Source organism: Artibeus jamaicensis, unplaced genomic scaffold (genome assembly GCF_021234435.1).
Source record: "Artibeus jamaicensis isolate MK-2021 breed Jamaican fruit bat unplaced genomic scaffold, CSHL_Jam_final scaffold_1964, whole genome shotgun sequence".
Classification (NCBI taxonomy): Eukaryota; Metazoa; Chordata; class Mammalia; order Chiroptera; family Phyllostomidae; genus Artibeus; species Artibeus jamaicensis.
In genome coordinates, this window is record NW_026522030.1 from 4,478,431 (window position 1) to 4,493,272 (window position 14,842).

At 47.8% G+C, this 14,842-nt stretch overlaps 1 protein-coding gene across 2 annotated transcripts in view; it reads left to right on the plus strand.

Annotated features, from left to right (window-relative positions):
- Positions 1-14,842, plus strand: part of ASTN2 (astrotactin 2) — an 817,144-nt gene that overhangs the window by 170,764 nt on the left and 631,538 nt on the right. For both annotated transcript variants that reach the window (XM_037154714.2, XM_037154715.2), the window contains exon 3: positions 7,534-7,918. In XM_037154714.2, the coding sequence (XP_037010609.2) occupies positions 7,534-7,918 (385 nt within the window). The remainder of the gene's footprint in view (positions 1-7,533; positions 7,919-14,842) is intronic.

Genomic DNA, 14,842 nt, shown 5'->3' on the forward strand with positions numbered 1-14,842 from the left:
GTTTATGTTCTCCTGCTTATTCACACATGTAAACTTACCACTTCATTGATTATGTGCTAGGGTCTTTCCTAACCTTCTGGGAGCTTACCTAGGAAAAATTAACAAAGGGGCAGACTCCCTCCTAACCCAGTGACAGAACCCATACCTCATTGTCATCGTTGGCTCTTGCCTGCCAGTCAAAAATCAGGTCTTCTCACCCCATGGTGTCTCTGTTATTTCTGCTCCATTAGCTAAGCGCCCACTTTAGCTTCCCTCAGTTCAAGTCCCATGACCCCTCTCTGCACTGTTAGCTTTGGGGGCCAGGTGATTCTTTGTTCTGTTGGCCTGTGCAGGTAGGATGCTCACAGATTCTCTACCCACTCCATGCTCTCCCTCATTTGACAACCAAAACTGTCTCCACTACCAAAGTTCTCCTGGGGGGCAAAGTTGCCCCCAGCTAGGAACTGCTGTCCTGCACTATTAACACCTCCCTCGACCAGCTGCTTCTCTCCAGTCTCTCTGCCACGCACATCCAATATGATCCTGAGACCTTTGCCCAAAGACTGGCCATGCTGTTTGCAGTCCAGCTCTGACCCGCGTCCCATCTCATTCTCCTGCAGCTCCCTCAGGCTCCAGGGTGCATTTCCAGTCCCCGAGACAGTAAGCCTCCTGTTTCCTGGAAACCGCCCCAGCTGCAAGGCCTTACCCCATGCATTCATCACCTTGTTGTGTGCTCGCAAGAATTTATCTTCTGAGCCTCCACTTTGTCATCTCTAAAATGGGTATAATCTAACCAGTAGGGGAGCTACATAATGAGCATCCGTAACTCTATTACAAGGTATAAAATGCTAAAATTCCTGAAGTGAGGGTTAAGATGGATCACTGTGGGCATTCAGAGGGTAAGAGGTTCCTTCTGGCTGAGCCTGGAGAGGGGAGATTGCAGAAGAGCTCACCAGGGAGCCTGCGTTGAAGTTGGTTGTGAAGTCTGGGTGGCGACTGGACATGCAGATTTGGGAGTGAGGAGTAGCGATGCAGGCAGCATTCCAGGCACAAGAAAAGGCTTGAGCAACATCTCAGGACATTCAGTGGAACAGTGAGTTCCATTGTGCTTGGATAGTTAGCACTGTGCCTACTCTGTTGTAGGCACTCAGTACGGTTGGTAGCATGGAGGGGTGAGGCACACATTTTGAGTAGGGAATCTCAGAAGCGTGAGTTTTGAGACTTGGTTATCCACAAAGCAGAAGCCTGATTGACAATAACTTAAACTGGGAAACTTCAGGGCTGCCCAACTAAGTCAATGGGAAGAGGCTCTGTTCCCAGGTGTGCCTCAGTTATGGTGGGGAAGTTGGACTGTGGACCGTGGGACAGGGAGAGCAAAGCCTGGGAGGTCCAGAGCGTGTTAAAATTATCACCGTGAAAGACAATGGGGACCAGACTTAGACCAGCCATAGGATGGAGAGAAGAAGCAGCTGGTGGACTTTTCGGCTGCTTTGGGGGGCACGGACTCCATGTTCTGCCTCCAATACCATTTTAGGATGTTCTGTAAACTTTAGGATGTTCAGGTCACTTCTCCTGGAACCTCAGTTTCCTCATCTGTAACACCAGGGGTTAGGACCATTTTCTTAGTAATCCCTCCAGCATACACACAGACTGAGGCATGAAAATAAACTTCCCAGAGAGCCTGAAGGCCCAGCCTCTTTCCCTACGAGCTCTGTCACTCTGCAGATGGCCAGGGGACGCCCAGAGCATCAATAGTCCCCAGCCATCCTGGGGCTGGCTGTCAGGACCAGACGTAAATGGTGAGAAGAGAAGGACATTACTTGGGAGAATATGCATGTTCACAGCTCTGAGGATTAAAGGCCCGTGTTCTTATCACTGCTGAACAGAGTATTATAAATCCAGTCTTAGAATACCAAATCCCCTTGCAGCTTGGCCGCTGTGGGGGAATATTAAAAAGGCCACAGACAAAAATAATCAGTTTCCAAATGACACATTGTCAAATAAAGCATTTCTCACATTATCCCTTTCTTCCCTTTCTCTGGCTTCTTCTCCCATGCCTGGATAGAACATGAAAAATAGATTAAAATGAGTCCAGGCTGAATGCAGTTCTGACTTTCAGAGGGCTCCCTTGGTGGGGTGATTTGGGGTGCTGTTTATCTTCCACTGCTCTGTAGTTTCCAGTGTTCGCGACTGTACGTAGAGAAACCGGCTGGAGGCTCCAGCACCGGACAAAGGCAGAGTAGCAAAGAGGGCCCCGCAAGGTTTGATCAGGTGCCCTGTGGATGCTGCAGTCAGAGCTGATGCAGGGACTGCGGGAGCTCGTGCCTCTGGAGGGATTCACATCTGGCCAGGCGTTTAGGCTTCTGGGTGTGTATTAAGCACCTTCTCTGGGCCAAGCACTGACTCTGAGGCTGGGTAGTTGGTAGGGTAAGTGGTGGCTCAGGACGTAGTGTGGGAAATTGGTCAACCAGATGGCTGGATTGAGAATGTCAGATTACCGACATCCATGGGAGTTGGAGAGGAGAGCACAGCACTGCCCCGGCTCGGAGAGGCAGAGGCATCCGAGGGAAGTGATTCCTATGCTGAGAGATGGCTGGGCGAGTAGAAGTGAGCCCATGAAGAGGAGTAATGTATATCAGTGTCCAGGCCTGCCATCCCGAGGACCACAAATCAGGGGGCTTCAAACAGTAGCAGTTTGTTCTCTTACGGTTCAAGAGGCCAGAAGTCCAAACTCAAGAAGTCAGCCAGGTTTGCTCATTCTGGAAGCTCTGAGGGAAAATCTTCCTCATGCCTCCCAGTGTCTTCTGATGGTTGCTGGCGATCCTCAAGGTCTCTTGGCTGGTAGATGCAACACTCCCATCCCTGTATCCACCTTCACATGGCCGTGTGTGTGTGTGTGTGTGTGTGTGTGTGTGTGTCCTTTCCTTTTCTTATAAGGACACCAGTCACTACATGCAGGGCCCACCCAATCCAGTATGACTTCATTTTAACCAGGACAACTGCAAATATCCTGTTTCCAAATGAGATCATGTTTCTCTCTCCCACCAAATGAGGTTGTGTGTAGATATGAATGTTGGGGGTCATTGTCCAGACCATCGCAGGGAGTGAGGGAGGGGGGCTCTGGGCAGAGGGAGCAGCCAGTGTGAAAGAGCTTAGAGTATTGTGCTTTGGCAGATGCTAGTCACTCAGTGTGGGACAGGGTATCAGCTGGGGCTTGTGCAAGGCTGAGGCATCAGAAGGAAGCAGGCCTCTAGTCATGAAGGGCCTTGGATGCCAAGCTAGGGATCTAGACGTTATCCTGAGGGTCGTAGGGCGCCAAGAAAGGGTTTTAAGCAACGGTGTGTGTCTGCACAATGATTTTGTTTCAGAAAGGGGAATAGAGAGGCTGAAGTGATGAGGCTGGTGTTGGTTGACTTGGGTGGGGCCAGACCTTTCATTGTCTTGTTTCATCCTTGGCATAACCTGTCACATTGGGAACAGTCAGTGCACTTTATGGGTGAGCCTGTTGCAGCCCACGGAGGTAAAACTCCATAGCTAGCTTGCTCCACTCAGCCAATAGGAGGCAGGGAAGCCAAGAGTCCCATGTCGGCTTCTGTGTCCCGCCCCTGACATCGCATACCCATCCCCTTGTCTGTCTCCACTGGGGCATCTGAGACTCGCTGTCAGCGATGGGACAGGGGGAGCAGGCCGCGGATCCTGCTCTAGAGACTTCTAGTAGGGAAGATTCCAGAAGCCATGGGGACACACATTCCTTCTCTCATCCTGTCTTTCCCACTTTCTGCCTGCAGCTTTGTGAAATTCAGACCCATCAGCCGGAGACCTGTACTGCCTGCAGTCTCGCAGAAACTGACCCCTAACTCCCAGGCTGGCATTTTTATTTATGGAACTTGCCACCACTTCCCCAACACAGTTCAAAACGAATTTGGCTCTGGGGCCAGCAGGGCCTCCGCTCGCCACCTCTGGAGCCTTGTATTCTTCTTAACGTGCTTCTAAAAATGCACAGCCCTCTGCCTACCTCCTCTCCTTCCTCCTTCGCTCCCTGCTCACCCTGCAGCCTTTTCTCCTCTACCAGGGCCTGTGTTTGCTCCTGAAATGTAGACTCGGTGGCTCTGGTCCTGCTCACCTTCCCAGCAATGGCTCCTGCTGTTCTGGTTGCTTGTTCTTGGAGAAGGAAGTCCACACAGAATGGGGGACAGGTGTTGCAGGAGTGGAACTGCCTGAGCCAATCCAGGTGAACACAGTTCACAGTGTCTTTGTGAACTTGGTTACTCATCTGCTTCCTTTGGATCCGACGTCCCACCAGAGCAGAGGGGGCCAAACGGTTCTCTCGCGCTCCTTTGCTTTTAAGCAGCACCCTTCAGTTTGTAAGGGCCGTGGAAGCAGTGTTCAGGTTTGATCTGCACGGCGACCTGCTGGATGGCACGGATCAGTCTGTGACCCGTGTTCCACGTTCCAGGCACTCCACATCCACAAACTCACTTCTCAACTCCCTGTGGAAGCACATTTTTGACCCAGTTTTATGAATGAGAGTATTGTGATTCAAAGAGATTCAGTCCATTGTCCGAGATCGCCCAGCTTGTACGTTGGCAGCATGAGCTTTTAAAGAAGGCTTTCTGACCCCAAGCCTTTACTCGTAATTGTTTGCTACACTATTCCAAGTATTGTCCAGTCCAACGTACAGATGAGCAAACTGAGGGTGCACAAGGGAAGCTGGGAGATTTGTGGTCACACAGTGAGAAAACTCAAAGCTGATCCAGGACTGCAGGGGCAACGAGGGAGGGTTTGGGGACATAATGGGTCGGGAGGAGCATTGCTGCAAGTGGGCTCTTTGATTAGGGCTCATCTCTCTCAGGTCATTGTCGGCCCTGGGGTCTGGCCCCAGTGTCCAACACCCATAATTGGGGGGTGCACAAGGGGCTGGGGGTGACCCTTATAGCGAGTGAAACCCCCAAAAGTGAGAAGAGAGAGGGCTGAGTCAGTCGAGGAGACTTCCCCAGAGGCATCAGTGAACCCAAATCAAAAGCTTCTCTGAATACGCAGCCTCAAGACATGCCCACTGAATCGTGGGTTTGAGAATAATCTTTTCCTTTTTCCTTCTCAGGACATTCTCTCTATTCTTGCACCCTTAGCATGTTTCCCCTCCCACCCCTAAGTGTCTGTGAACCACCGAGCTGTAAAATAGCCAGTGGCTGTGCAGCAAAGAGCTGGGTTCAAATCCCTGCATTACCACATCCTAGCCTTTTGCGCCATTTGGAACTAGGATCAAATTTTGTGTGACTTCAAGCAAGTTGCTTAACCACATTTTCCACATTTTATTTATACAATAGAATTGCGAAACCCTGTCACATATAACTGCCTTTAAGCTTTTAAGATAAGATTAAGCAACATTAGGTAAAGTAAGGAGAAAGCCTGCTATTTTTTTTTTTTAAACTAAGTGTCAGGGTTTTTCCCACTTCCTTTTTTGCTTCACTCTCCTTTCTTATTATCTTTCCTTCTCACTCCTCCGCACTACCCGCTACGTCTCTTCCTTTCTTATCTTTGATGTAAGAAACCCGACAACTAATGTCACGTCATCTGTGATTTCTAGACACAGAACAATCATATGATCTGTGGAGGGTTCTTATTTTTTTAGGACTCCAGAGGTGATAAACTATATGCATATTTTACATTTTGACAGGTTGCACACACATACCTAGAAAAACACATACTTACATCTTTGTTTGGTTTGTATATTTATTTTAAGTTCTGGCATCCAGAGAAACCTTCCTGGGGTTTCATGGTCAAAGTCAAGGCAGGGCTATTGGCCATACCTGCTACCCAGTCACCTATGAGCCCACTTACCCACCCACTCCCCACCCCCGATGGAGGTGATGAATTCTAGCTTAGTGAGCTGCAGGCCTTGAAAAAAATAACACAATAGATTTCCAATGCGGTCAGCAGGATGGCTGAGCCATTTCAGTGAATAATGTTTTTCTTGGCCAAAACAGGTGTTCTGAACAGCATTCATCTCCCTCGCCCCCCCCCCCCCCCCACCAATATGATGCATCCAGGGTTAATGTCTGTCGTCTGTGTTAGATGTTATACAGGTAAGTTATTAGAAAATGTCCTTGCCTTCAGTGAGGTCATAGTCAAGGAAGAGTAATCAGCCACATGGGTGTGGTTGGAAGAATACAGGCCTTGGAGCTAAAAAGCAACGCCAAACCAAACACAAAAACATGAGACTGGGATTCAGACCTCACTCTGCTACTCAGCCTCTGAGTTTCTGAGTCTCGGCTTCTTCACGCCTCTCACCCATACAACAGAGGGTGATCCTTCCCAGCTGTGTGCACTTGCAGAAACACTCAGCAGGGACTCAGCAGGGAGCCTCCAGTCTCCCAGACAAAAAGCACAATACAACAAAGACAAGCGGGATGACTGAGAGGGCCTGTCCCTTTCATGGGATATGTTTCTGGTGAATGAGGGGAGGCCGGGAAGATGCAAACCTTCAACCTCAAGGGCTGGACAGGTGCTGTGGGAAGTCCAGGCATGTGTTGCAGATACTCCGGCCCTTTAAAGGAGCTCACAGAATGGGGTCTTTCATGAATCTCCTGAACCACGTAAGATAGGTTATAATATAAATACTTCAGGCTATTCCAGTTTAATGTATGGCATGCAGACTCAATCCAATTCTTACCAGTTGGTTCTGTTAAAGAAAAGGAAACTTGCCCTGACTGGCGTGGCTCAGTTGGTTGGGCATCGTCCCACAAAACGAAAGGTCGCTGGCTTGATTCCCCACCAGGGCACATGCCTGGGTTGCAGGTTCAGTCGCTGGTTGAGGCACGTACGAGAGGCAAACCAATTGATAGTTCTATCCTACATCATCGTTTCTCCGCCTCTCTTTCTCTCTCCCTTCCTCTTTGTCTATAAATAAATAAATAAATAAATAAATAAATAAATTCTTTTAAAAAGCCCTTTAGTTTGCCTTAAATTTCTGATGAAAGGAGCCCTACCTTTTGTTGTGAATCAAATATTAAAATATATCATTTCTGATAATGAAGGAAATGAAGTTCTGTTTGGCTTAACAATACTCTTACATTTGCAGCAGGTGGAAAAAAGGCTCTCTCTTGAGCCCTCAGTGGACTCAGTCTAGAAAAGGGAAAGCAAGGCTCAGGAAGTGCAAGCAAAGGTCCAGGGGCCATTCTGCTGCTTGGAGCCAGTGTGCGGGCTCAGACACTCCCTAGTGTGAGGCCATAGCCCTGACTGTCATGACCATTCTCCATCTCATGTGCTCCTTATGGCAGCCGTGTGAAGAAGGAAGGGCAGGGAGTCTTACTCATACTCATACATGCGACTAGCAAGGCTCAGGGAAGTGAAGTTGTTTGGCCAAGGTCATACAGTTCATTGGTGAGCAAGCCAGGTTGGGAAACAGTGTCTCTCTGGCTTCCAAGCTGTGACTGGTGGTTCCTGAGGCTTTCTGAGCCTGGGGATCAGAAAGTGTGGTGGAGAAGAGCCCCTCTGGCTCTCTCGTCCAAAGAACAGTGGCCCATTTGCTGTCCTTCTTCCCTCCTGCTCCAGGGTGGCCTCATTGCGCTGCTGCTGCTGCTGCTGGTGTTCACCGTGGCACTGTATGCCCAGCGGCGCTGGCAGAAGCGTCGTCGTATCCCCCAGAAGAGCGCGAGCACAGAAGCCACTCACGAGATCCACTACATCCCGTCCGTGCTGCTGGGTCCCCAGGCCCGCGAAAGCTTCCGCTCCTCCCGGCTGCAGGCGCATAATTCCGTCATCGGCGTGCCCATTCGGGAGACCCCCATCCTGGATGATTACGACTATGAAGAGGATGAGGACCCTCCCCGGCGGGCCAATCATGTCTCTCGTGAGGACGAGTTTGGTAGCCAGGGCACCCACACCCTGGACAGCCTGGGCCGGCCAGGGGAAGAGAAAGGGGACTTTGAGAAGAAAGGTGAGTCCTCCTTGTTGCATCCCACCTTCCAGGGGCATTTGGGGGAGATGGCAAAAGGCACAGGAGCTGGGCGATTGGGGACCCTGCTGTTGTCTTCTGGGCTAAGCTGGTTTGGATTGATGGCCAACTTCTGATGGGTTATCAGAGTTCATCTTCTCTGGTTCTTCACTAGTGAAGGGAGAAATAAGAGTGTCTGAGTTACTGTAATTGGAGTTTTGAAGAGCATCAGAAGTTACATAGTCCCACATCTCTCAGGTGTCTCTTGATTACTCCCTTTGATGGCCTTCTCACCACTCAGGAGAGAGCTCATCTCATTTCCAGATACTACAATTAGAAAGTTTCTTTCTTATATTGAGTTGAAATGTGTTTCCATGGCCCTACACATCTACAAAGAAAGTAAATCTTATCTTCCTTCTCCAGGGGAATGTGTTGGAAAATTTGACAACACAGAATAAGGCACCTTGTAACTTCTGGAAATCAATCTAAACCCAGTTTCTTCAGCTTGTCTCACGTGATGTCTTTTTTAGATGTTTTATCATTTTGGTCACTGTCCCCTAGGTGGAGAGTCTAATTTTGTGTTTCCTGGAGCATAACACCAGATCTAACACTCCTCTTCCTCAAGGTGGGGACGCTCCCACGCAGGGCACAGTGGGGCTCTCACCTCCCTCCTGTGAGCTCTCATGCTTCTGTTGATGCAGCCTGAGATCACATTTATATTTTGCAGCTACTCCTGGCTCTCAGTGGAGTTTCTGATGATGAAAACCTCTCAATCTTTTTCATATGGGCTATCGTAATGACACATTTATTGAGTCTCTTAGAGGACAATGGATGATTTGCACACACACACAAATGTTCACACGTCCTTATTAAGTGGCTCTGGCTGCAGTTTGTTTATAGATGGGATTTGGCTGCTTTTCTTTAGAGAAATGCTACAGAGGTACCGTTCAGCTTTTTCTCCACATTGTCTTTGTGCTGCTGATGGTAACGGTGGGTGAAAGGTTGGCCTGGAGACCTCAGTTCTAACCCCAACTCCCTCTTTTTCATGAGCTAAGAGGATCCTCACTGCTTGGCCCAGCCCTGGGCCTCTGAGCTCATTTTTCTCCTCTGCTCCTAAGATCTTTCCTCTCAGATGCATCTTTTAATGATCTCCGTGCCCCCAGCCAAAACACAGACACACACAGCTTCAGACAGAGAACAGCAAATATGTTCAAAGTGGGAGAGCGGGTCGGGGAGGCACGTCACTGACAGTGATCGTTTGACCTCCTTGTCTGCCTTCCCACCCTCCCTTAGCCAAACTGGAGGGCCATAAAGAGTCTGCACTCAGGAGGTAGAGTGATACAGAAGTTAGGTTTACCATGCAGCTTTACTAGCTCTGAGACCAGGGGCAAGCTGCACATGTCTCTGCCATTGAAGGGGAATGATACTGTCTTCAGCCTTTTGGTGCACTTAGGAAACTTAGACAACACACGTGAAGTGTTGGGTACACAGTCGATTTCAACACACACTTCTGTTACTGTTATTCACACCATCTTGTCTTCAAAGTTGTTCCACTGTGCCAGATACCATGATGGAGACTGCAGTAGAGGTGAGGAAAGTAGAACCTCTGTCCTTGACATCACAGCTGTCCTCTTGGGAGAAAAACAGGGATGGGCATTAGGAAACTAAAGCTGAAGCTCGAATGGTCCTGGGTCTGTGTCACACAGCAAGGATGTGGCAGAGCCGAGGTAAGAGCCCAGATCCCTGACAGCCAGCCCCAGCCTCCCGGCCAGAAGCTTTGCCATAGTTACCTGTCCCACCCACCTAGCATCATGGAGATGGCCTAGTTCATTGGCAGTTGGGGCCATCCAGGCCCTGTGCTCCTTAAAGAGCACGCACACACAGTTTTGCGATGTCAGCTGCTGTATATATTTTTATGGCCTGCAAAGCCTGTCTGTGTTGCTCTCATGGTGGTGGTGGGGGGGATGCAGCTACCTGAGTCTTGTACAACGGAGACAGCATAGAGAAAAGAATTGTGCTAGATCCAAAGGGCTCACAACACAAATCCCTGAGAAGTAGGCAAAGGTGCTCTTGGCTCTTTCTTCTCAGTGAGGTACTCTCTTCCTTATGTTTTCTTTCAAGCAGCACTCTATTCAAGCAATAACAAAGGTAGGCCCTTATTTTCTGAAATCTCAACTCTAGTGCTGAGAAGCACAGAAGAGAAATCCAAAGAGAATGAATGGTGGATGCATAAGAAATGAGCCCCCGGCCTCCTCGCCGGGCAGCCAAGTAGAGTTGGGGAGAGCAGAGTTCATTTGCACCATGGCCTTCAGGTCGGTGGCTACAAGGCCTTGGGCAGAGCTCTTAGCCACCTGGTGAATCCAGGCCTTCATCATCTCACCTGTTTTTGTTTGAGCAAAATTATTTTTTCAGGTGTGCCTCTGAGTGGGCTTTAAAATAAAGTACAATTTGAAATCAAACAAAGCACTTGATTCAATATTGTATCCCAGCTACCATGAGGGAAGGAGAGGAAGAGATTAAAGCAGGATGGAAGTGGAGGGCACACTTTTCCTGACTCCAGACAGGACACTGGCCACCCTAACCATGGGGACATGGCTGCTGGTAGCTGTCCTTGCAGCATTATGGTCCCCAAGCACCTGGTCCTCCGTGGCTGGACAGACAAGGACAATTATGTGGCAGGATGCAGAAGGTCTAACAGTAGCAGCTCAGAGAAAACTTGTAATTTGTGGCCTCAGGTGGCCCTGGAGAGAGAACCATGAAGCCCTCTCTTTTATGGGGTGACCTGGGCACGCCATGCATTTTACCAAGAGTGGCAGGCATGCAGAGGCTGGATAGTCCATGCAAAGCAATGGGAAAGCCCTTCGAAATTACCTTGTCCAGGGCTAGTCCCACCTGTACATTTCACACTTACAATTTACCTACAATTTCAAACCGCTTCATCACACTTGAGCTCTGTGTGCCTGCTTTTTAGCTTGGACCTGCAAACAATTGAGGGCCAGTCTGGAGAGCAGAGGGAGAAAGTTCATTACCAAGTGACAGCTGCTTGGGTTCCCAGACCCTACACGGGTTTGACATTCAGCTTATGCACACCTCCGAGGTTGTACTCTTTGTTGAATATTGAAGTTCTGTGCCAGTTGGTAAATGGCTCACAGCCCTGTCCCACCCCTGTGCCCTCGTGCTGCTTGGCATTCCCACCCCCTCCCCTAAGACCTCCTGAAGTCCCCACTGACCAGGACTAGGGTGGCTGGCATCCTATCTTGCTAGTTAGTACCCGTGCTTTAGAAGATCTCAGCTATTGAGAATATTACCCCTGATATCACCTTAGAAATGAGAATTTAATCATGTGTTTGGTATATAACAGAAACCTAGTACATTGTAATTCCCATTTTCCTTATCTGTCTTTAAATGCTTGTCTCCCTTCCCTGAATATTGGAATATGTGGAAGCTCAAGGGAATGAAACTAACAGATTTATCACTTTATCAAGGGTTAGGGCAGTAGATAGCTGAATGATTTCTTAATTTTGTCTTACTGTGAAAGAAATACATACTCTTTATAATGGGAGGAAGGAAGGGAAGGGAGGGAGGATGGAAGGAAGAAAGGAAGGAAGGAAAAGGGATGGAAAAAACATAAAAGAAAAAGTGAAAGAAAAGAGTGAAGTCCGAGCTGCGTAAAGCAATAACTAAAAGTCCTACTCTGTCTTTCCATCCCGTCCCACTGACAGAACTCAAAAGCTCATCCTTTACAATTGCTCGATTTATATTCCTCTAGCACTCTGCAGTGTGCGCAGGTACACACTGAGGGCGCCATCTCAGCCACATGCATCACTCCGGAGTAATCGGGTGGTTTGCCAAGCGGTGTAAGGAGAGCTTGTTTCCATGTCAGCCCCGCACACCGGTCTTATTCTGGTTGAAAGCTGCACAGGATCCCAGAGTATGAGTATATGAAAGGCACCGGCATTTATTTTATCGCTCCAGTGGTTGATCATGATCTCAATTTTTTGCAGTTATAATAAGTCAACAAACATCCCGTACTGACACACGCATACACACACATACATGTATATATGTTGTGAAGTGTGAGGCTATTTTTGTAAGGCAGATGCCTGAAAGCAGAATTTCTGCATCAAAGAACGTGCATTATATTTTTGCAATTTGGGTAAGTGCTGTTGTACTTATTCATTTTAAAAATTGGTCTTATATTCTCAAGGTGGAGCTGCATATACTCTCCCACACTGATCTGCACAACAACCTACTACTACTTCACATTGGCTATTTGTATATCATCACGGACCCTTCTAGCTTTTATCTATATGCTTGTCATCATTTTATATGTGCAGGTTTCCCTTTTCATTTTTTTTCTATTAAACATCAGTCCAAATTCTTCTCTTTGTGGAAAATCAGTCCCCATAGTTACCTTGAGCTAGGATTCTTTTGGTGGGGCGATGAGGAATAAAGATTTGTTTTTGCTCTCCTCCTTTTATTCAGGACCTAGGGTAGATGAAGGAAAGAGAAGTGGCATCATATACTTACCAGTGGCGGCCCCCAGTGACAGATACGGAGGGGTCACGAGCTCTCTCTGATGTGGGGTCAGCAGCCTAACCTTTAGTGTTGCTCAGGATCACAGACCAGAACCCCTGAGGGTGAACGGGACCTTTGTTGAGAGGATGGGGAGGAAAGGATGTTTACTGAGTCCCTATAACAACTCCATGGCTGTCCTATACGTGATCTCATTGAGCCATTTGTAATTAACCCCAAGGGGAAGGTGGAGGGAAGGGTTGTCTAAGAAACCAGTGCTGTTGCTGCTGCTGATGCCAACATCAGCTGACCTCTACTTAGTGACAACCACTGTTCTGGGAACTTTCCATGAATTATGTCATTTACCCCTCACAATAACCCTATGAGTTACACGCTAATACTGCCCCCACTCTGCAGAGCAGAAGACTGAAACAAAAAAGGCTGAAAGGGCTGGTCCAAGGTGAGACAGATGGAAGGGGGCAGAGCCAGGTTACACTCCAGTATGAAAGCCCTCCCCGTAGGAGGCCTAGCTGGGATGTGAACAGTCTACAGCACACTGACTCGCGTGATCCTTGGGAAGATGCCATGCTCTCCAGTCCCATGGATAGCGCGAGAGCGTAGCGACCATGAGCTTCCCACAAATCTGGGAAGAAAAATAGGTAATTAACATCTGTTCTCCGAGGCTGGAAGCCACTACACGGTAATTCTGAGCTCAATTAGCAGAAAGGACTTTGCAACAGGGAGATCCCCGTTTTTTTGAGTGTTTCAAGTGGTCCCCAGGGGTGCAGGGAGCTCATGTGCAGTGTCAATAAAGCACTCTGGGGTGACAGAGAACCGAGAAGCTTCTTATTAACTCACCCTTCCGACAGCCCTCGTGAATACCATGCAAATGCCATCCTTGTACAGTGCCTTCTAAAATTTTGGAGCTCTTTCTTGTCAACCCCTATTCAGTGCCTTATCTTGGTATTTAAACGTCTTCACACAGAGGCTCTCGCCTAAGTTTGCAGCCCCCTCAGCACCACCCCTGCCCATTTGTCTGCTCTTCAAGCCACATCTATCTTCCTGATGTTCCCCCAGCACTCACCCTGACATACCTCCCTGCATCTCCTCCTCATCCATCCTGCACGCGGCAGCTACTGTGTTGTGATGCCTCTGGGTACGGCAGTCTCCTGCTTAAAGTTCTTCCAGAGTTCTCACTGCTCGTGACCCCCACCCACCCTCTCGGCTCCAGCTACAAGGAGCCTCTTCCTGATTTTTCAACTTGCTGTGGTTCTTCCTCCACAGGCCCTTGGGTATGTCATGATTATCTTTGCTTCGGCAAATTCTTCTCTTTCCTTCCCGTGTCTGCCGTGGCTGACTCCTCAGTATTTTGGTCTTGGCTTGAATCCTACCTCATCAGATAAAGTTTTTTTCTCCATGAATTCTCCCCTTTTGTCATCTGTCAACTCTCCTGTTTGTTTCCATGATAGTACTTTTTATTGTATTTATTAAATATTTTAATTTCTTACTAGAATCAGTTCCATGAGATTAGGCACCAGATCCGTTGGGTTTGTTCTGTGCCCAATACAGTGACTGGCACATAGTAGGTGTTAAAATATGTGTTGGATTAGGCCCCGGCTGGGATGCTCAGTTGGTTAGAGTGTCATCCTATACACCAAAAGGTTGCAGGTTCGATCCCCAGTCAGGGCATCTACAGGAGGCAATGAGTCACTGTTTCACCTTCACATTGATCTCTCTCTCTCTCTCTCTCTCTCTCTCAAAAATAAAAAAAAAAACTATTTTGGATGAGGATTAACAAAATATGTTGGGTTACTAGATGGAAGAATGGGTAAATAAATGTTGGATGGATAAATAAATGTCTTACCAATAAATGTTGGTAACCTCTGCATAGACTAATTACCCTTTTTCTGAACTGTACAAACCTTATTTAGTATTTTCAAATCAATATCTGTTGAATCTTCCCAATTTATTTCTCCCATAAGGAATAAATTATCAAAATTTAGAGGTCATCTCAATGCAACTAAAAGTAATGGAATCATAACAGGAACCCAGCTTTTCCTGATTCCCAAACCCATGAGGATAACATGCATTAATCCCGTCCATTTGTTTGATCAGGAGACATAAGACATGACCTTAGATGCTAGTAGACTAAGTCTCTTAGAGCTGCTTTTATCAAAAATGTTGAACACCAAGCACAACGAGAAATATATTTTGCACCGTGACCTCACATATATGCATGTGAATGTGTGTGTGCATATCCCTAAAATAAGTCCTGCAGAATACTTACCCTTATTACATGTGGCATGCTCTGACATTTTCTATTCTTTTTATGTCGCCTTTTAAATGCTTGTGTGAGCCACTGAATTGATTTCAGAGTTTATGAGTGGGTTGTAAACTGAATTTCAAAGACCT